At 39.1% G+C, this 21,326-nt stretch overlaps 1 protein-coding gene across 6 annotated transcripts in view; it reads right to left on the bottom strand.

Moving 5' to 3' along the window:
• The window catches only part of ENOX2 (ecto-NOX disulfide-thiol exchanger 2), a 305,751-nt gene that overhangs the window by 78,198 nt on the left and 206,227 nt on the right, over positions 1-21,326 (bottom strand). The window contains exon 1 of one of the 6 annotated variants that reach the window (XM_036304702.1): positions 5,881-5,993. The exons of the other annotated variants lie outside the window; for them this stretch is intronic. Coding sequence (XP_036160595.1) covers positions 5,881-5,947 — 67 coding nt within the window. The 5' untranslated portion in view covers positions 5,948-5,993. Of the gene's footprint in view, positions 1-5,880; positions 5,994-21,326 lie in introns of those variants that run through there. 6 annotated transcript variants of the gene reach the window in all.

Here is a 21,326-nt window from a genome sequence, read left to right as displayed (position 1 = left end):
TGAAGAGCTTCCCAGAGAAGGAAAAGCCAAAGAAGTTTGTTACCAGTAAAACACTATTACAAAAAAAAAAAAATGTTAAAGGGTCTGCTTTAAAAAGTAGTAGTAGTAGTAGTAGAAACAGAGGAAAAGAGTTCAAAGAATAAAATGGCAATAAATACAAACCTATCAGTAATCACTTTAAACGTAAATACCTTAAGTGCTCCAATCAAAAGACATAGACTAGCTGAATGGATAAGAAATCAAGACCTATATATGCTGTCTACAAGAGACCCACCTCAGAATGAAAGATATACATAGACTAACACTAAAGGAATGAAAAAAAATATTTCATGGAAATGGAAATGAAATAAAAAATTGGGGTAGAAATACTTATAGCTGACAAAATAAAACAAAGGCTATGTTAAGAGACAATGAAGAACACTGCACAATCATAAAAGGAGCAATATAATTCTGGTAAGCATTTATGTACCCAACATAAGAGCACCTCAATATGTAAAGCAAACCTTGATGGACATAAAAGGAGATATTGAGAGTAATACAGTCATAGTATGGGATTTTAACACCCCATTTACATCAATGGATAGATAGATCTTCCAGACAGAAAATCAACAAGGAACAAATCATGGCCTTAAATGACACACTAGATCAGATGGATTTAATTGACATCTTCAGAACATTTCACACCAAAGCAGCAGAATATACATTATTTTCAAGCATACATGGAACATTTTCTAGGATAGATCATATGTTAGAACACAAAATAAGTCTCAATAAATTTAAGAAGATTGAAATCATATCAAGCATCTTCTCTGATCATAATGGCATGAAACTAGAAATGAAACACAAGAAAAAAGAGGAAAAACACAAAGTCATAGAGGCTAAATTCATATTACTAAACAATGAAAGGGTTAACAATGAAATCAAGGAAGAAATAAAAAATTACCTGGAAACAAATGAAAATGAGAACAAAACAACACAAAAATCTATGGGACTGGTTAAAGCAGTCCTAAAAGGGAAATTCATTGCATTACAGGCCTCAAGAAATAAGAAGAAACTCAAATAACTAACTTTACAATTGAAGGAAAAGAAAAAAAAACCTCAAAAATAAACAAACAAAAAACACGACAAAGCCCAAAGTGAGTAGAAGGAAGGAAATAATAAAGATCACAGTAGAAATAAATGAAGTAGAGTCAAAAAACAATACAAAGGATCAATGCAACCAAGAGACGGTTCTTTGAAAAGATAAACAAGATTGATAAACACTTAACCAGACTCATCATGAAAAGAGAGGACTCAAATAAATAAAACCAGAAAGAGAAGTAGCAACTGACACCAAAGAAATACAAAGGATTGTAAAAAATATTATGAACAACTATATGCCAATAAATTGGAGAACTTGGGCCAAATGGAAACATTCCTAGAAATATACAATATTCCAAAACTGAATCAGGAAGTATCAGATAATCTGAATAGACAGATTACAACAAGTGAAACTGAAGCAGTAATAAAAAAAATCCAAACAAATACCAATCTTGGAGCGTATGCCTTTACAGTCAAATTTTTTCAATCTTTCAAAGATGAACTAACACCTATTATCAAACTATTCCAAAAAATTCTAGAGGAGTAAAAACACCCAAGCTCATTCTACCAGGCCAGCATTATCTTAATTCCAAAAACCAGATAAGACACTACAAAGAAAGAAAATTATAAGCCAATATCCCTGAACATACATGCTAAAATACTCAACAAAGTATTAACAAAAATGATCCAGCAATACATTATGAAGATCATACTTCATGTTCAAGTAGGATTTACTCCAGGGAGGCAAGGTTGGTACAATATACACAAATCAATAAACATGATACATCATATAAAATGAAGAATAAAAACCACATGATCATTTCAATAGATGTCAAAAACACATATGATAAAATCTAGCACACATTTATGATAAAAATTCTCAGATAAATGGTAATAGATAGAATATACCTCAACAAAATGAAGGCCATCTAAGAAAAATCTATAGCCAAAATAATACTCAATGGGCAAAAACTAAAAGCATTTCTCTTAATATCAGGAACATGACAGGGTTGTCCACTTTCACCACTCTTAGCCAACATAGTACTGGAAGTTCTAGCCAGAGTAATCAAAGAAGAAGAAGAAATAGAAGGCATTCAAATTGGAAAGGAGGAAGTAAAACTGTCATTACTCACAGACGACATGCTATTGTACATAAGAATCCCTAAAACTCTCTATCAAAAAGCTACTATATCTAATAAATGAATTTGGCAAAGTAGCAGGATACAAAATTAATATTCAGTGGCATTTCTATATACCAATAATGAAATATCAGAAAGAGAAATTAAGAGAACAACCCCTTTTACTATTACAAGAAAAAAAAGATACATAGGAATAAATTTAACCAAGGAGATAAAAGACTTATACTCGGAAAATTATAGGGCATTGAAGAAAGAAACTGAAGAAGATACAAATAAGTGGAAGCATATACCATGTTCATGAGTTGTAAGAATTAAATCATTAAAATGTACATACTACTGAAAAGTAATCTATAGATTCAACAGAATTCCTATTAAAATACCATAGTATGTTTCACAGATCTAGAACAAATATTTCAAAAATTTATAAGGAACCAAAAAAGAGTCTGAATAACCTCAGCAATCTTGAGAAAGAAGAACAAAGTTGGAGGTATCAGAATACCTGATATCAAACTATACTACAAAGCCACTATAACCAAAACAGACTGGTACTGACATAAGGACAGGCAAATAGCTCATTGCAATAGAAAAGAGACCCCAGAAATAAACCCACACCTATATGGTCAACTAATATTTGACAAAGGTGGCAAGAGGATACAATAGAATAAAGATAGTCTTTTCAATAAATGGTGTTGGGAAAACTGGATCGGTACATGCAAAAAAAAAAATGCAACTATATCACCAACTTACACTATACATGAAAACAAACGGAAAATGTATAAAAGAGTTAAATGTAAGCCGTGAAACCATAAAAAATCCTAGAAGAATATAGAGGCAGTAAAGTCTCAGACATCTCTTGCAGCAATATTTTTACCTATATGTCTCCTAGGGCAAGGGAAACCAAGGAACAAATAAACAAATGGGACTACATCAAACCCAAAGGTTCTGCACAGCAAAAGAAACCACCACAAAATGAAAAGGGAACCCACTGTATGGGAGAACATATTTGCCAATGATACTTCTGATAAAAGATTAATTTCCAAAATATATAAAGAACTCATACAACTCAATAAAAGGAAGACAAACAATCCAATTAAAAAATGGGCAAATGACCTGAACAGACACTTCTCCAAAGAGGACATAAAGATGGACAATAGACATATGAAAAAATGTTCAACATCACTAATTATCAACGAGATATAAATTAAAACCACAACGATGTATCACCTCACACTGGCCAGAATGGCTACCATCAATAAATTAACAAACACGTGCTGGAGAGGATGTAGGAAAAACGGAAACCTATTACACTTTTGGTGGGAATACAGACTGGTGTAGTTACTGTGGGAAACTCCACTTAAAGTTTCCTCAAAAAAATTAAAAATGGAATTGCCTTTTGACCTGACGATTCGATTTCTGGGAGTATATCCTAAGAATCCTGAAACACCAATTTGGAAGAATATATGAATCCTTATGTTCATAGCAGTGTTATTTACAATAGCCAAGATCTAGAAACTGTCCAAGTGCGCATCATTAGATGAGTTGATAAAAAAGTTGTAGTACACTTACATGATAGAATACTATGTGGCCATAAAAAAGAAGGAAATCATACCTTTTGTGACAGTGCAGATGGACCTGGATATTATTATGCTAGTGAAATAAGTCATTCAGGGAAAGACAAATACCATATGATCTCACTTTTATGTAGACTCTAATGAACAAAATAAACTTGCACACAAAATAGGACCAGAGGCATGGGTTCATGGAACAGACTGACAGCACTCAGAGGAGAGGTGGGGGGGGGGGAGTGGATGAAAGAATATGAAGGGATTAGCCAAAGAAGATATATGCATAACCCATAGATACAGATGACATTGTGGTTATAAACAGAGAGAAGGGGGAGGCGAGGGCCAGGTGGATATGGGTAAAGGAGGGGAAAATGGGGACATCTTTAATAATGTCAACAATAAAAATAAAATTGAAAAAAAGAAACAAGTTTAATATTGGTATCATCTCACCAACTATATTCTTTTATTAAGACAATCTACTTCTCCAGCAATTTACTCTTCATAATTCTCTTTCTTCTGTCCAGGGTTATATCCATTGGTTTTTATGCTTCTTGTAATTTTGCTACTTAGTATTGTACAAAGTTGAGAAAGGATTCTGTCAACAAGCATCTATTGAAAGTCTGCTAAGAGTAGGAAGCAATCCTGGGTAATGAAGAAGAACATGGATCGGGAGTCCGATGGCTCTGGACTAGAGTCTAACTCTACTACTATAATGTGCTCATTCTCTTTTCTTTTCTTCTCTTTTTGTTGGTCTGTATTCCAGCCTTCTTTTCATATTTACTGTTCATTAGTTGAATATTTTCTATGTGTCAGACACCATTCTAGTTGTTGAAAACATTATGGCATGTCAAACAGGTTTCATCTCTGGTCTTACCAAGCTATACTCCAGTGCAGGAAGGAAACATTAAAATACAAATGAATATAAACTAAGTACATATTATGATAAGTGCTCTGAATAAATAACTGGGTTTGATAAGAAAAAAGGTAAATGAAAAAGTTAGGAAATGATAATATTTACCTGGTAGGTTTGTTGTAGATTAAATTAGATAATGTGGATAAACAATTTAGCATGGCTCCTGGCTCATATTGAGCCCTTGGTAAGTGGTAATAATGGTAATAGTTAGGATGATGATGATGAAGTGGTCCCAGCCCTTAAAGGGCTTAAAGTCTACTGAAAGACATAGTATATGCATGAATTATTATAATTCATCATATGGATATGAAACTGAGGCACAGAGCTTAAGTAATTAGCTGAATATCACACAGCTAAAAGTGGTAGAATAGAAATATGAACCCAGGCAGCTCTGATGCCAATGACCAGTGTTATCTGTCACACTGAACTCCCTCCCAAAGAGCCCCTTTATTTTCTCTGTTCTCCCAGCTCATTGAGCACATACTATTATAATCCTTACCATATTATATTTTTATCACCTCTTTCTATATCTAAATATCCCCCTAAAACTCTGGAATCCCTTATTTCTCCTTGCTATTCATAGTATCTAGACACCCATGTCTGACATGGAGATGTTCAATAAACTATTTTAAACAAATGAATGAATAAATATATGAATATATAAGAAAGTTCTGCACAGACATTCTTCAGCCCAGAAGCAGGTGCCAAACTATTCAGAATGGGATACTACTCTGTTGTTGTATTAAGATAAAATCTCTTTTGGTGGTTTTCTTCTGAGTACAGAATATTAAACATTTTAAATGAAGAGTGGGAGGAAGATAAAATGGTGATAAATTGAGGTATTATAAACCTAACATGCTGATAATATGAGAAAAATCACAATTACAGAGATACAAAATTTAAGGAAGATAAATCTGGAGATGAGAGAATAATTTTCACAGAGGAATTCTTCATGGGTAAGAAGGAACTGACTGGAATTTCTTTGAGTATCTAAGGTAATTAAATATACTAAAATAAATGTGCATGTAGCAGCCATATTTGTTAGTTCCTTAAAGGCAGAGGATATAAACCTCATTTATTTCTGTATATTCTACAGTGACTAGCTCAGAGTAGATGCCAATAAGTATACTTTTAAATAAGTTAACTCTGTAAGAACTTAGCAATTGTACAAAGTGTGGCTTACCTGCAATGCCTATTTCATAGACCCACATCCACATAAAATCTCTCTGCATTGTGCGGTCCTGAGCCATGCACTTAGGGCTCTAGAAGGAAGATAGTGGTCCAAAGCTGGGTGAGACATTAGACCTCTGGAATATACCAGGACTTATATAAATGGTGAATAATAGTATTAATGATAGTAATTATAGCAAGACTAATAATAGTTAACACATTTAATACTTACATATGCCAGGCATTCTTCTAGGCACTTTATGCACATTAATTTAAAACAACAACTTATAAAATACAACCTCTCATTATTCTTGTCATTATCCCCATTTATGGATAAGGTACCAGAAATAGATAATTTAAGCAACATGGTCATGGTCATATAGCTAGATTGCAGTGGAGCCAGGATTCAAACCCAGGCAGTTTGGCTCCTTAACTACTATGCTATACTCTTAACTACTATGCTATACTAAACTAGGGAAGTCATGAAGTTATAGAATATTTGAGCTAGGAGGGCTATAGAACTCATCATTATAGAGATGGGGGCTCCCATCTATTGCAGTGGTTCTTAACTGGGCTAATTTTGCACCCCAGGGTACATTTGGTAATATTTAGAAAAATCTTTGGTTGTCACAGTTAGGAGCTGGGCATAGAGGCCAGGGATACCATTAAACATCCTATAATGTATAACACAGCCCCCCCCCCGCCCCCCGCCCCACAACAGCAAACAATTACCTGGTGCAAAATATCAATAGTGCCAATGTTGAGAAAACCTGCTTTGTTGCAGCAATTTTCATGTGTTCTTACTGGAGAGTCCCTTATATTCCTGGTTTCTCATAATCCCTTCCCATCCACCACATGTGCAGCCAATCCCAACATCTGAAGTTTATGCTCTACTCCTTTATGCTATCATGCTAACACTAAACTGATTACCGACCCCCAACCAAGAACATGTTTAGCATGGTTACTTTTATGCTTCACACAAAAGAAATTATCCTCTTGGTAGGGAGTCTAGGTGCCATGGAAGGCTGACAGGTACTTGTTTACAGAGTGGTCCTGGGAATAGCACTAGGAATATCATGACAAAGGAAAGAGAGAGGAAGTTTAGAAAATGCTTGCATGGAAGGCAGAAGAAATCCCCGTCTGTAGCATATCATATTCACACAGTAGGCAATCAGGAAGTATTTCCTGTGAAAGATTACCATACAAGGGCATGATTTGGTGTCCTAGAACTAAATAACAGTGTGTTTCCTGTCTCTGGTTAAGAAAAAGGAAACTGCAGGATAAATCATGTTTTTGGTCTGCATTAAGCCTAGGGCTCAAGGTTTTATCTTCTGTTTGGTATTTATTGCTCATGAAGCAATATATTGTGCATTGTAGGTGTTATTTTGAACTCTTCTTCATTTTCTTTGAAAAGTAACAATCTATCATGGTTTGTGATCAATGCACTTCAGCTCCACTCTTTCTCTGACCACAGATATCACCAGTAGTGACACCACAACTTGCAACATCACTATGCAGGGTGAGACAACTGACAGAGGCTTTTGTAAGGCAAGGTTCCCTGGTGACAAGGTCCCCAGATGGTTTAAGAGAGATGAGGTATTAGGCAAGCAAGGGCTTTGTCTCCTTGTGGGTGTTACCAAGGAAAGATCAAGGAGCCCTCAAGGGGATCCAGATGTTATAGCATATTATTCCTTGGGGAAGGGGGGCGGGAAGGAAAAATAAAAGGGAAAGGGAAAGTTTTTATACTAGCCTATATAGTAGAGAATCATTCTCACATAGACTGCAAGTATGGTGGGGTGCAGGGTGGGAGACAGCAGCTTGATCCTCATGGTATGCAAATGAAAACCTCCAGGTAAAGGGTACTTTCACAAACTGAGCCTCACCCAACTGGGAAAATTCACTATTCTAGTCTATAAGCTGAAGGATCCTAGAGATAGCCACATCCATATTAGAGCAGTTATAAGGATGTTCAAAGCTTTTAACTAGATCTATAAGAAGCTAGGGCGGCCCTGGCCGGTTTGGCTAAGTGGATAGAGCGTCGGCCTGTGGACTCAAGGGTCCCGGGTTCGATTCCGGTCAAGGGCATGTACCTTGGTTGCGGGGACATCCCCAGTGGGGAGTGTGCAGGAGGCAGCTGATCGATGTTTCTCTCTCATCGATGTTTCTAACTCTCTATCCCTCTCCCTTCCTCTCTGTAAAAAATCAATAAAATATATTAAAAATGAAAATAAAAAAACATTAAAAAAAAAAAAAGAAGCTAGGGCAGCAAGCCAGACTTGCAGATGGCAGTTAAGGGAGTGGGAATGTATTAAGGAAGAAGTCCATAGGTTTTGGCCTGTGCCTCTCCAAGGAACTCACAGTATATACACTACATTTATGAAAGCAACAGGTATAATGGAAAGAATACAGACCTTAGGGCCAGATAGATCTAAAATCAAATCTGGGCTCTATTATTTACTAGCTTTGTGACCTTAGGCAAATTCTGCAAACTTTATAGCCTGTTTATTCACCTGTAGTTGGAGATAATAATACCTATCTCTCAGGCACTAAGCTAATGATAATAATGTTGATTTCTAATATTGACTTAAATCCTTATTATGTGCCAAACATGGTTTTAAGTTTTTATATGTATTATGTAATATAATCCTCACAAATCCATGGGAGAGGTAATATTCATCACTAGACCCATTTTACAGATAAGGAAAATGAAACACAAAGAAGTTAGGAAGTTGCCCAAGATCACAGATGGAGTTAAATCTGGAATTGAAATTCAAATTCAGGCAGTACAGCTCCAGAGCCCACACTTTTAGCCACTGAGCTAGATATCATCACTACAGTATAAAGAATGCGGAGCTGGATATCTGACACAGAGCAAGTACTCAATCATGATCTTAGTTCCACTTTCTTTATCTTTCCCTTCCTTTTTACCAGTTAGGGAAGAAACCATCCATTTGCCCTGTGGGGGTAGCTTCTCTCTGAACTGAAACCAGGGGCCTCCTTTGTTATTTCGGGGTGGGCTGGCACGGATTGAAGAATCTCAAGGATAGTCCTTGTCACTTCAAGGTCATTACCTAAATGTGAGCCAGGCGAATAGATTGAGGTTGGATGCAGGCATTCTGGAATACTGGTAGGCTTAACCATGGCAACCTTGGAGAGCTTCCTCAGTAAGAGCGGTGGCTAACTGCCCTAGAGAAGTTCTCTGGACTAAGGTCCAGAATTCCCCACCCCTGGCTCCTTGGGCTTCTGAAATACCAGTGAACTTACACTACCCAGCTCAAAGGTGAATGGTTGACTGTGGCCCTCTAATCTTTAGGACTGCATCATCACATCCATTCCATATTTCCTCACTTAATATTTAGATAAACAACACTGAAAGCAAAAATGGATGGCAAAAATGCTACCTTACCCTAGATCTTTTAACATCTGCATTAATTGCCTAAGTCACATAGTTCTTTTCCTGGTTTTGAAACAGACATATTAATATTACTGCCAGGATACCAAATGTTGTAGCTACTGGTTTTCAACTAGAAATTTTAATATTTATCAAATCAACTAATTGCATTTCAAGTACTGAGCATGCTCTTTAAGTTAATGGCATGCTTGGTGGTAAAGGGGGGATGGAGAAGGGAGTGATAGAAAAATGAGCTCTGTAAGTTCCCAAAGTTCTGTAATCTATGCTTTTCTAAGGTAGGTTGACTTGGTAACCCTGCTGCTATGCTGTTGGGAGTTTGGCAAGATGTTTTGGATGGAAAAAAAGAATAATATGGGGGTGAATCCGCAAGCCATTTTCATTTAGCCCTTACTGCTGATAATCTTTCAAACACGTCTCAGTCCACTTCCTAGCCATAGGAGATAGAGTACAACAAAGAGAAATATAGCATGGACTAGATCTGGAATTAGAAGGGCTGAGTGTGAACTCTGGCTTGACTATTCACTTGCTGTGAAACAATCACCTACACCTGTGTCTGTCAAAATGCAGTCCCAATATGAAAATCAGAATCACCTTAATATTATATTAATAAATATAATATAATGTGTTAAATCCATCACTATTAGGTGGTATCAAGGCGAAAAATCCATGTTTTCCTGCCCATTGAGGGGCTCATAGACTAGCAGGAGAGACATACATGAAAAGAAAAACTACTGTATAGTTTGATAATGACTAAATAGAAAGATATGAAGAAGGGAGAGGTAGTTACTCTGCTAGGAGGAGAGGTGGTAGTGAAGGATGAAGAAGAGCATAGAAGAAGTGATGTGAAGTTGGAGAAGGTGACTTTAAAGTGAGTTTTGAAAGACAAGTCAACTATTATGGTACTCTGGCTATCTTAAAATGTGTAAGAGATAAGGCTGTATCTGTGCTAAGTCTAAAGACTGGAATAGAAATTGTTCTTGTTTGGGGGATGGGCATTTGTGGCGAATATTTTTCATATCATTTTACTTATTATTCCTCTCTCCTACAAGTAGAATGTTAAAAATTTGGAATCATTTTATATTTTCCAGCTAGTTGGACTTTGAGAGGATGAGTATGAGACTCTACTGTTAACTGGCTTTTCAAGTCACTAACTACAAGGCCATGGTCTAAGTCATTGGGGTGCTACACTGGCCACGACCGCTATAAACAAGTTAAGTGTTAAATTCTACTAATAAAGGGAACTTTGGCTTGAGAACTAGCTGCCTCAGCAAAGTCATCCTCAAATATTAAGGGCAATGCTATATATACACATACAGACACAGAAGGCAGTGATTAATGGCTCTGCTTTGGCCCAGCAGGCCTGGCCCCTTTCTAGCATCTTTGTCTCTATAGGCAGCCTAACTCGAGTTTTCAAACTCTACGTCAATTTGACAAATAATCAGGAACTTTTATTATACAGAACTTCACACTTCCCCCACCACCCTTCATGTTTTAAAGTGACTTTTTTTTTCTGCAACACACTTCCATCAAACCCTATTATGTCTTTGGCTAGACCAAGCATGATAAACTTTCAAGCCTTAATGCTATGTGACCCTGAAAGAAGAAAAATGTGGTTGTAACAATAGTTAAGATCATGGTCTTTGGATTAGATCTGAGTTCTAATTCTGACCCACCACTTATTAGCTGAGTGATGCTAGGGATGTGACATAATGTCTCTGTTCTTCATTTTCCACATCTGAAAAATGAGGATAATAATAGTACCTATCTCACAGGGCTGTGGTAAGGAGTAAAGGAGAAAAATGTGAAAAAGAGGCCCATTACAGTGACTAGTTTTAGTAAGTAGTAGTAGAATACTAGTAATTATTATTAATATATTGACCACAGTATACATTACATCTGATAGCTTATGGAAAACAGGGGCTACTGTAGGTGGAGACAATGTTATAATTCCTTCAGGTGAAAAGGACAGGACAGTACCACTATGGGAACCAGCCATCTATACTAATAAAGAGCTAATATGCTAATGGTTGACACATGTAACAACCAGGTCATTAGCATATTAGCTGGGGCGTTGCTCCAGAGAGGGGGCAGAAGCTGGGAGGCACCCGGGGGAGGCGGGACCATCCCGTGCCATGGAGGGCAGGGGTGAGAGCCCATAGTGCCCCCCTCACCAGTCCTTTGCCACCCACCACTTGCACTGAGTGCCCCACAGCCCACCTGCCAGGGGAAGAAGCACAGCACAGCAGGCGGGAGGCTTCCACCCTCTCCTCTGGCGCCATGATGGAGTGGAGCCGCCACACTGCTCTGGAGACAGGGCGGAAGTGGGGAGGCACACAGAGAAGGTGGGACCAGCCCGAGGCAACTCAAAGGACTAAGGGCAGAGCTTGAAGTGTCCAGAGAAGGCCAGAGGGTTTGGAGGCTGGGCCAGGTGCACTGGAGCTCTGCGTGGACAGGTTTGGGTGTCAAGGCAGGGCTGCAGGTGGGTGGGCGGCGCTGCGCGATGTCGCGCACTGGGCTCCTAGTTAATAATAATGGGGAATGTATTTAAACAAAAAAGAACAAGGTGGCTTTTCTTTAACCTGTTCTTTACCAAGAATACTGCCACAAAGAACAGTGGGACCAATTTATATGCCTCTTGTATTACTGATGGATTTTCCAAAAGTGGTACTGCTAATAAAATCCTCAAAATATTTTTCTGGGGTTACCCTCACCCTCCACTCTACATATATCCCCCAATCCATCAGACCTGCTGCCAAAACCCATTTTGCTTTTATCTCCAAAAGCATGGATGGCATTTGCATATGTGCTCTTTCTCTCGCAATCACCCCATCTGATAAGGACAGGAAGCAATGGGGTAGGCAAGAGAAGAACTTGTTATTTCATCACTAGCTTTCCAATAAAACAGAGGGAGGTTATAGCCATGGCTATGATCTCTGTCACAGCTGGGCAGAGGACACCCACTGTATCACTCTACTTGAGGAGCAATCCACATGCAAGTGATTTGATTATTAGTTTGTGATTCTGAGACAGTATTAATAATAGTGCCCATCCAGAAAAAAATTCTTATATATGACGTACTTTGCCACATTTAATTCAATAGTTCTTCTGAATATTTTTAAAATATATTTTTATTGATTTCAGAGAGGAAGGGAGAGGGAGAGAGAGATGGAAACATCAATGATGAGAATCATTGATTGGCTGCCTCTTGCATGCCCCCTACCAGGGACCGAGCCTGCAACCCAGGCATGTGCCCTTGACTGGAATCGAACCTGGGATCTAAGCTCTATCCAATGAGCCAAACTGGCTATGACTCTTCTGAATATTTTAATATAGCAACATAGCAGTCCAAATAACAAACACATGTGAGTTAGTGATTTTCCTTCTTTTTACCCATTTTGTGATAAATTAAATTTTCTTCTTGAGTGAATCTCCAGGCCACTAGTGACATAATTTTTTATCCATTGGTGTATATTTTTAATTGGCATTAACATGGAGGAGACATAAGCTGTTAAAAAATAATGCAGCTAGGTTGGTGATTATCTTCAGAACAAACCTTCCAGGGAATGGTAGAGCAAATTTGATTTGAAAATGATTACAAAGGGTGAATTCCCTATAAATAATGAATTGGAAAGAAAATCAGGCTGGGAGTATTTGCTTATGCACTTATTTCCACATGGAAGAAAAGCAATAATTCCTGTAAGCCTGTTCTTACAGCATGCTTAGACTGGCCAGATAGAAACCAACCAGTGATGGAAATAAATACACAAGCCCACCTCGTTCATTGCATTTTTTGTCAGGTCCAACACCAAGGAAAGCCATAAAGATAATAAGTCTTTGGGTAACAACCCATAAATCTACGGTTACAGTTCAACCACTTAACTTCAAATTCCCATATGATAATGCCTCTGTTTTTTGCTCTCCCAGAAGCTAGAAGTTCACTGTCAGAAAAGGGGAGGAAAAGAGGAGGATGCAAGGCAGCTGGAGGAAACATAAGCTGTTAAAAGAATAAGACAACTAGGTTGGTGATGATCTTCAGAGGAGATCTTCCAGGGATTGGTAGAAAAGCCATATTCATTGACCTCGGGAAAATTCTGGGAAAGCATGCTCTCCTCACAAATCACAACTTCTTGATAAACTAACTGGTATGTCACTCAGAAACACAGTCAGGGCAAACGGGCTGAGGTGTTTATCAAAGTGCACCTAGCTTTCAAGAGTACCATTCCTTAAAAATGTAAAGCTAATTTCTGTATATCAAATCCTATTTCCCACTGAATCATGCTGTCTTTTTCTCATTATTTAAATTAAATACTGAGTAGATACAAAGGGGAATTTATAAGTTATAAGTGTAAAGTAAAAAAAAAAATGATGCAATTAAAATTGTATATTCAACATGCAGGTTAAGGAAAATAATAAAGCCATTACCTTTAAAGGTCACCATGTACCACTCCCTGATTCTGTCTATCTCCCCCTCAGAGATTACCACTGTTCTGAATTTTGTGCTAATCATTTCTTGTTTAAGTTTATAGTACTACTAGGGGCCCAGTGCACGAATTCATGCACCTTGAACTGTGGGCCGCAAGGCTGCGGTGGGCACAGGGGCAGGTCTTGGCCCCACCTGCTATGGCCCCCTGTCCCCTGTCTGCCGGCAGCCCTGCTCCCACCACCACCACTCCCATGTGCTGATGGTGCTGGCCCCACTCGCACCTGCTGATGGCGTGGAGCGATTGGGGCTGGCGCCAGCAGTGGGTGCAAGTGCCACCTGCTGCCTTGATTACTGCTCATGAGCAGAGGGAGGTGGAGAAGCCCTGAGGGGTGATTGGGTCTGGCAGCTGCCGCTCGTACCTGCTGATGGTGCCAAGCGATCAGGGCTGGCACTGGGCGCCGACAGTGGGTGCAAGCGGCGGCTCTAGCACTGGCAGCAGGTGTGAGTGTGAGCAGGGCTGGCGCCAGCAGCAGGTTCAGGTGCCGGGCGGGACCATCGCATGTGGGAGCAGAGAATTTTCAGTAACCACCAGAGGCTCGCCCCGATGACAGCAACCGGTGCCCCGCCTTGGTCTGGCACCCTGCTCACCTGCTCCACCATCCCACCATGGCCCGCCATGTTCTGCACTCTGCTGCCTGCTGCCAACACCTGCCATGTTCCGCGCGCACCCCCTGGTGGTCAGCGCACGTCATAGTGACCGGTTGTTCGGTTGTTCCACCATTCAGTCTATTTGCAGATTAGGGTTTTATAAATATAGATTACACATGATGAGGCTGTCCCTTCAGAAACATTTTATCTGAATTTCTGAAGGATTCTTTAATTGCCAGGAACTTTAATTTGTGCTGTTCTCCCTCACATTCCTCCCTTCTCCCTCAATTCTCCCACCTAGCTTGTCCAGAAGTTAGTGGTCTATGAGCAAACATGAGTGTCAAAGGTATCATTTAGTACTGAACCCACATGGAAAGACAGTAATTCTTTTGTAACATGGCTACTTTCATTTTGTTTTTCAAGAAAATCCATGCATAGGCCTTAATCTGATTACCTGGAGGTTTGGGGACATGGAAGTGGCAGTGGGCTAGAGACCAGGAAGGGTGACAGGGCTATGTATATTGCCTAGTATGGGTACTTGAGGAGTTTGGAGTCAGAAGACTATGATGTGTGACTTTGGGCAAATCACTTAATGTCTCTGAGCCTTGGTTTCCTCATCACAAAAATGCAGACAACAATAAAATTGTTACAGGGTTGATGAGATGGTTAATCAAGACATTATTAATTGTCAAAATGGTTTCAACTCTGTAAGGTACTCTATAAATGTTAGTTGTTAATGATGCTGCTTCTCTTTTGCTGTTGTTGATGCTGTAATATCAGTTCTGTTAAAGTCAAGGTAAAGGACTAGATGGTTATGAATTTTCAAACTCTGAAGCTAATTCACAGATTTATCCTGGCAAGCTATCTGACAATGTGGGCACAACACAGACAAAATTAAATTTTCTTTTCCAAATCTGTATTACCAGTTTATGTGGAAACTTTCCACCTAGAGAAACATCTTTCTTAAATCCCATTATACCTGCCCAATTGGCATGTGTGGGAGTTGTGTTTGTTCTAAACTACATCAGTACTGGAGCCTAGGGCAGAAAGTAAGTCACATATTACAGGCATCTAACATTATCTCTTCTTAGTCATTTCTCAGAGGAAGGTGCTAGCTGGTAACTCAAATAGAAACGTATGCAAGATTTGCTCATCACCTGATCAGTTTAAGCCTCAGGAACCTTCTGAAGGTCCTGACTTTTGCCTGTGTGATATTGCCATAATCATTTGCATGTCATTTCCTTTTTGTTTTTAAAAGAGTTTCTCCTTGAAGAGTTACAAGAATGAGAGTAAGCAGTGGAAAGCCACGTTTCCATTCTGCAAAAGATATAATCATATCTGTAAGTGGTCAAAAATATATACAAGAGACATAAAACTGCTGATAATTATTTCAGTGAACAGATGTAAGTTGTGCATGATTCCTCACTGCTGCCACAAGTGTTAAAGGAAGAGCTTCAAACAACAGAGGGGAAATATCCATCATCTTTTTGAATATGGAGCTAGGCTACCTGCTTGGGTGCCCAGGAGGGAGTAAGGGAGGAAGAATGTGGGTGATGTTCCCACACATTTCCCAGCCTGGAGGCTAGACAGCCACATGCCCATCTGCTGCTAAGAAAAAAAATATATAGGCTGTTTGACCTCTGAGGTTGCAAGACTCTTGCCCTCCGCCTAACAGCTGACGCCTGGAACAAGCAGGCCAGCCACACATGGACTCTGCAGGGGCTAGCACTACACTAGGGATCCAGCTGAGTGGGCGGCTGCAGCTATGGCAACAAATGCCCAGGAATGAGTTAATACCAGCCAAAGGGGTTAATGGGAGAGGCAGGGGCTTTTATACAAATGCATTAGGGAAAGACACTCAATACAGCAAGAATGAGGTCCATTAATAAAGCTGAGTGATAAAATCCACCACCATTCTTAAATTTGACTTGGCTACTTAAACTGTGTTTCTAAATCAGTCTCCTGTGTTCTAGCTGTTCATAGAGACGCTACACTTGTTTAAAGAATAAAAACAATGCCTTAATATGCAGTATAATAGGAGAAAATAGGATAGGCAAAAAGGTGTAAAATTAGACTTGCCAACGATAGGAAGAAAAACAAGAGATGTGTATGTTCTGAACATGTTCAAACAGCTTGTTATTACTACCACTACCTGACAAATTACCCCCCTATATGTGGATTACAAGGTGCAGTATTATGATGCATTAGAATCAATCTGAGAACTAATGATAATGGGTGGTTGGGTGACTAAACATGGCCCTCAATTACTGCTGAGTGCCCTCTCCTTTGGTGGCTACAAAATAACTGTCATCAATATTCTCCTATATAGAATGTTTTCTTATCAGCATTATGTCTTCAAAACACCCCTGGAAGGCAGGTCAATATTGATGGACTTTTTTTTTTTTTAAGAAAACAGGGAGGCATGGTCAGGTTAAGTGAAAATTAGCAGAGGCAGCACCATCATTCCATAACAGAATATGGGTTATAAAAGGAGCCAAGGCACAGATACAAAGGGCTTTGGGCTGTTCTTGCAGTGATGGAAGTGCCTACTGAATGTAGTGGATCAGAGTTTTCAGTCACCCTTTCAGCTACAGAGAAACTAGAGACTCCTTAAGCCACTACAGTAGGAATTTCCGATTGTAGCTTAAAGCACAGAAGCACAGAAGTACATTTTTATTTCTGGCAGAATACAATACAAGCTCAGAGTAAAATGTTACCTCTGAGAAGGAAAAAAGGGTACACTGGAATTCAAAAACAAGTATAATCCATTTGGTTAGTATTTCCTAGTTTCCCAAATTAACAAATGGAACTTATTGAGCCTCTGTTATGCTTTTTGTTAGTGTCTAAGAGGGACACAAGAGAAGCAAAAAAGTTACCTCCCTCAGAGAGCTTATAATTTACTAGGGGTGAAGGTGGGCAAAGTCACACACAAAATAAAGACCACACAAGACTCCATAGAAGGCCTAAGTACAATCCTCTTTGTCCTACTGGTTAGAGAAAAAGAATGAGAAAATCTGAAAAGTGGGAAGTTGGTAAGTTCTTACCTGAATATTACCAGTATAACTTAAACTGACACTTCCATCAGCAGTGAATGTACTCACAAATATGGGTGGCCAAAAAAAAAATGATCAGGAGAGAGCATGAAGTAAATGAAGGACAACTGAGGTTTAAGAGAACCAGGATGGAGGTGTCTGCCATTATTTGAACATGATCATGTCATTTTTGAACCAAACTCCACGGATAGGCCCTGCTTCCCTGGGGACAGTGCTTCTCAGGTAAGCACATCTGGTTGGCATATCCTTATATACAGCTAAGAGCTAGAGGGCAGATAAATCAAGATGGTGTGCTCTGGTGAACATATGAAAGGCAGATAATCTGTGTTGTACGCCAAAGAGAGGCCCACATGTTTTAGCTATCAGACATACAAAGTGGCTAAACTGTCATTCTGTTTCAAAAATTAAGGCGTTTGATTTGTGTGCTTGTCCAGATGAAGTGTTAGCCTCCTCCAGGAGGGATTACATTTTCCTGAAAAAAGTATTTTGAATCTGTTTTAGTGACTTAGCTGTATTCATTGATATTCCAGATGACGCCTTCCTAAACCACTTCACCCTCTACTCTGCACCATGGCCTCAGGCTATACATCTCACCTCGCCTTGTCTTGCAAACACAAGTAGCTGTAGGAGATTTGGGCAGGGGATGTGGATTGCTCTATTAAACCCAATCACTGAATACACACATTGTCCTGCATACAGTGGGTCAGCAGCATGACTATCACAGGTGAAAGCTGAACATTATAAGGAGCAACAAGCTGCAGAGCTTCCCTAGATCTACTAGTACAGTTCTCCTTGAGATGGATTAAATTCAAAATTGAAACCTGACTATATCTCCATCTATAGAACCTACTCTCTGGAATAGAAAATTGACCACTGTGATTTCTTTTAAGGACATTTGAAAGAGACCACAATTATGCCCAAAGGAACCATCATGCTATAAGAAGTTTGTGACCCCAGCCCCTGTAGCTTAAAGGTATCATAGCTCTTATAATAGCCTGGATGCTACTTTATAGCCTCAGAGCCCACCCTTGTTGTTTTGCAGGAATATAAATGGAAAGTTATTACATGAATGTTACTTGTAGAACTTGAACTGACGAGTATATTAGATACATACATCAGGAGAACGTGAACTCAAACAGGTTTGGCCAAAGGAGGAGACCTGGAAAGAGATTCCATGATAAATTAGGAAGACAGATGAAGGTTAAAGGAAACCAGGATGAAGGTGTCTGCCATTATCTGAATATAATTATATATTTTTTTCAGCCAAACTCCACTGATAGGTCCTGCTTCCCCAGGGACTGTGCTTCTCAGGCAAGCAAGCTTGGAAGTCATTTGGTAAGAAATATTTCTTTCCTCTGACATGAGCAGTTAGGTGTAAACGATGACAGACATTTGCTTTGGGAGCAAGAGGTGCTGAGCTTAATGCCCATCATCTCCCAGAGATGATGATGTACTATATACACACATAAAATCACTGCAGCTGCTTGCTATTTCCAGGGGGTCAGAGTACACAGTCTTTTATCTCCAAATGTCTGGTTTTCAATCTGGATATATTTTGAAATCTGTTTTGAATGCAAGAGCAGACAGGAAGCTTTTGGTCAAGCATGCAGAGACTAACCTTCAAACACAACAGAATGCTAGGAGAGCAGCCTGACCTTTGCAGTAAAATTAATTTGATGCTTACAATCTAACCCAGAGTCCGTAGCCTTTATTCATATGACAGAGTCACAAGACAATTTAGCAGGGATTATTAAATTCCACTTAAGCTCATCAGAGGGGAGAATTGAGGTTGATGCATTTCAGGATGCCAGCAAATTGGTCAAACCAAGTGGAAAAGAAAAGGAAGACTTCCAGGAATAAATTGAAAGGGGCTACACTTGGTGCACAGCAGGCACTCAGTGAGAACTGATTCAATGACTGAGGCAAAGAGTAAGCCAGAGCTGATGTCTGACACCTAGGAAGTCCCTTCTCCAGCACCCACTGATGCAACATCAATCCCTATGAGCTTCTCACATAGGGAAGCCATTTGGCAAGTGCCAGAGACCCCATGGTGAGCCTGGAAGGTGAATAGGTTAGGGATGGTACAAGACATGCCATTGTGCATTCCCCTCCCATTCCAGCTGGTGGTAAGAAGTCTGGGGCAGGAAACTGCTAATTAAAAATGAAGAAAGTCAATGGATACCAACGAATTAAGGATGCATCCTCTCCGAGATGGCTAAGAATACTTCAAATAAGAGAACTCTGTTGGGTTTTCAGAAAGCCTTTGGAACAAGCAGTACCAAACTCCAGCATTACCCAAGAGAAATCAGTGTTCTAGTCATTGCACTTCAACAAGTGTGTTATACACAAAGGCCTGTTGATAGTGGGATATCTTGGTTGGTTTTATTTAGGCAATAAATAATGTAACTTTCTGAATCTGATGCTTTTTATTTGAACATTCAATGACTCATCTCTGCTCTTCTTTCTTTACCAATGATATTTGCATTTTATTAGCAAATATAATTTCATGTGGCATGATAAGGAAATCAAAATTACCCAATTTGTTTCCATCAAAGGAGCAGAAGGAATCCTTTAATGGTCTGTTTTGCATCATTCTACTGATTTCAGTAAGTTTTTTATCTTTTTTTGTTTTGTTAATCCTCACCTAAGGATATATTTCCATTGATTTTTAGGGAGAGTGGAAGGGAAGAGGAGAGCCATAGAGAGAGAAACATTGATGTGAGAGACACATCGATTGGTTGTTTCCCACACAATGCCTGACCAGGGCCGGGGATTGAGCCTGCAACCAAGGTACTTGCCCTTGATGGGAATTAAACCCGAGACCCTTCAGTCTGTGGGCTGACGCTCTATCCACTGAGCCAAACTGGCTAGGGCAGAAAGTTTTACTTTAATATTATTTAATATCACAGAGATAATCTGGTTTTGTCTAAATGAGCCCCCTCTTATATTTTTCCTACAGAATGCAGACTTGTACTTTTCTAAAAGACAGTTAGCACTAATATGATTCTCTAAATGGTTATCAGCATTTCACCTTATATGAATAGTTAAATGGGTGCCTATGATATTTTCCCTGACTGTAAGAATTTTGAAGGCAGGGTTGGTAACATATATTTTTACTTCCCCCAGATTATGGCACAGTGAATGAACAAATGCCAAAAATAGCACTATTAATTTTTACCTTTTTCCATTTGCTGATAGCACTGTAATGCCTAACAATAATTGTGGCTCACACTTTTGTTTAAAGTAGAGACACTTTCCCCAACTTTTATAAACATTTTCCCCAAGTTAATCCTGCTAATATTTTCCATATTAATTTATTCTCTCACTAACTGAATTTAGCCTACATAAGAGCTATAAACTATATTAGGGTCCTCTGGTAAGCTAGTTGGTTCTGTCTAGAAAAATGACTTATATCATGGGAATAAGATTAGAGGATCCAAGAGTGATGTTTAAAATATTCAAATACCAGAATGGCACGAGCAACCAAACACAATTGGACACCAAACCTTAGCACCGGAGCAGGGCCTGGGAGAACCCATTGTTGTAACAGAGGTCAATCCATTTTTGTTAGACTATGGGGAACCCTAAAGGATACTAGGACAATCAGGGTGGCTTGGGTGACAGACAGTCACTTATTTTGGACAGTGGCCATTTATTGGCCTGGGTGGCCAATGATCATTAAGGGGCTCCTGGCAGTACCTGTTTACCAACTGGCATACATGTTTTTAAATATTTTAAAACTGTATGTCCATCCAGTGCACACAGGCTTAATATCAGCCTGGAGGATAGAGAACTATTTTCACATGAACATTCAGCATAAGTAAACAGATGCTTTTACCCACATTTGTAGTCTACTGAAGTAATTGGCCTTAATGTTCAATGAGACTATTGTGATCAAAGTTATTCCTTATATTAAACCCAAA

This window comes from Myotis myotis, unplaced genomic scaffold (genome assembly GCF_014108235.1).
Source record: "Myotis myotis isolate mMyoMyo1 unplaced genomic scaffold, mMyoMyo1.p scaffold_m19_p_4, whole genome shotgun sequence".
Taxonomy (NCBI): Eukaryota; Metazoa; Chordata; class Mammalia; order Chiroptera; family Vespertilionidae; genus Myotis; species Myotis myotis.
This window is presented reverse-complemented; position numbering and strand designations above follow the sequence as displayed.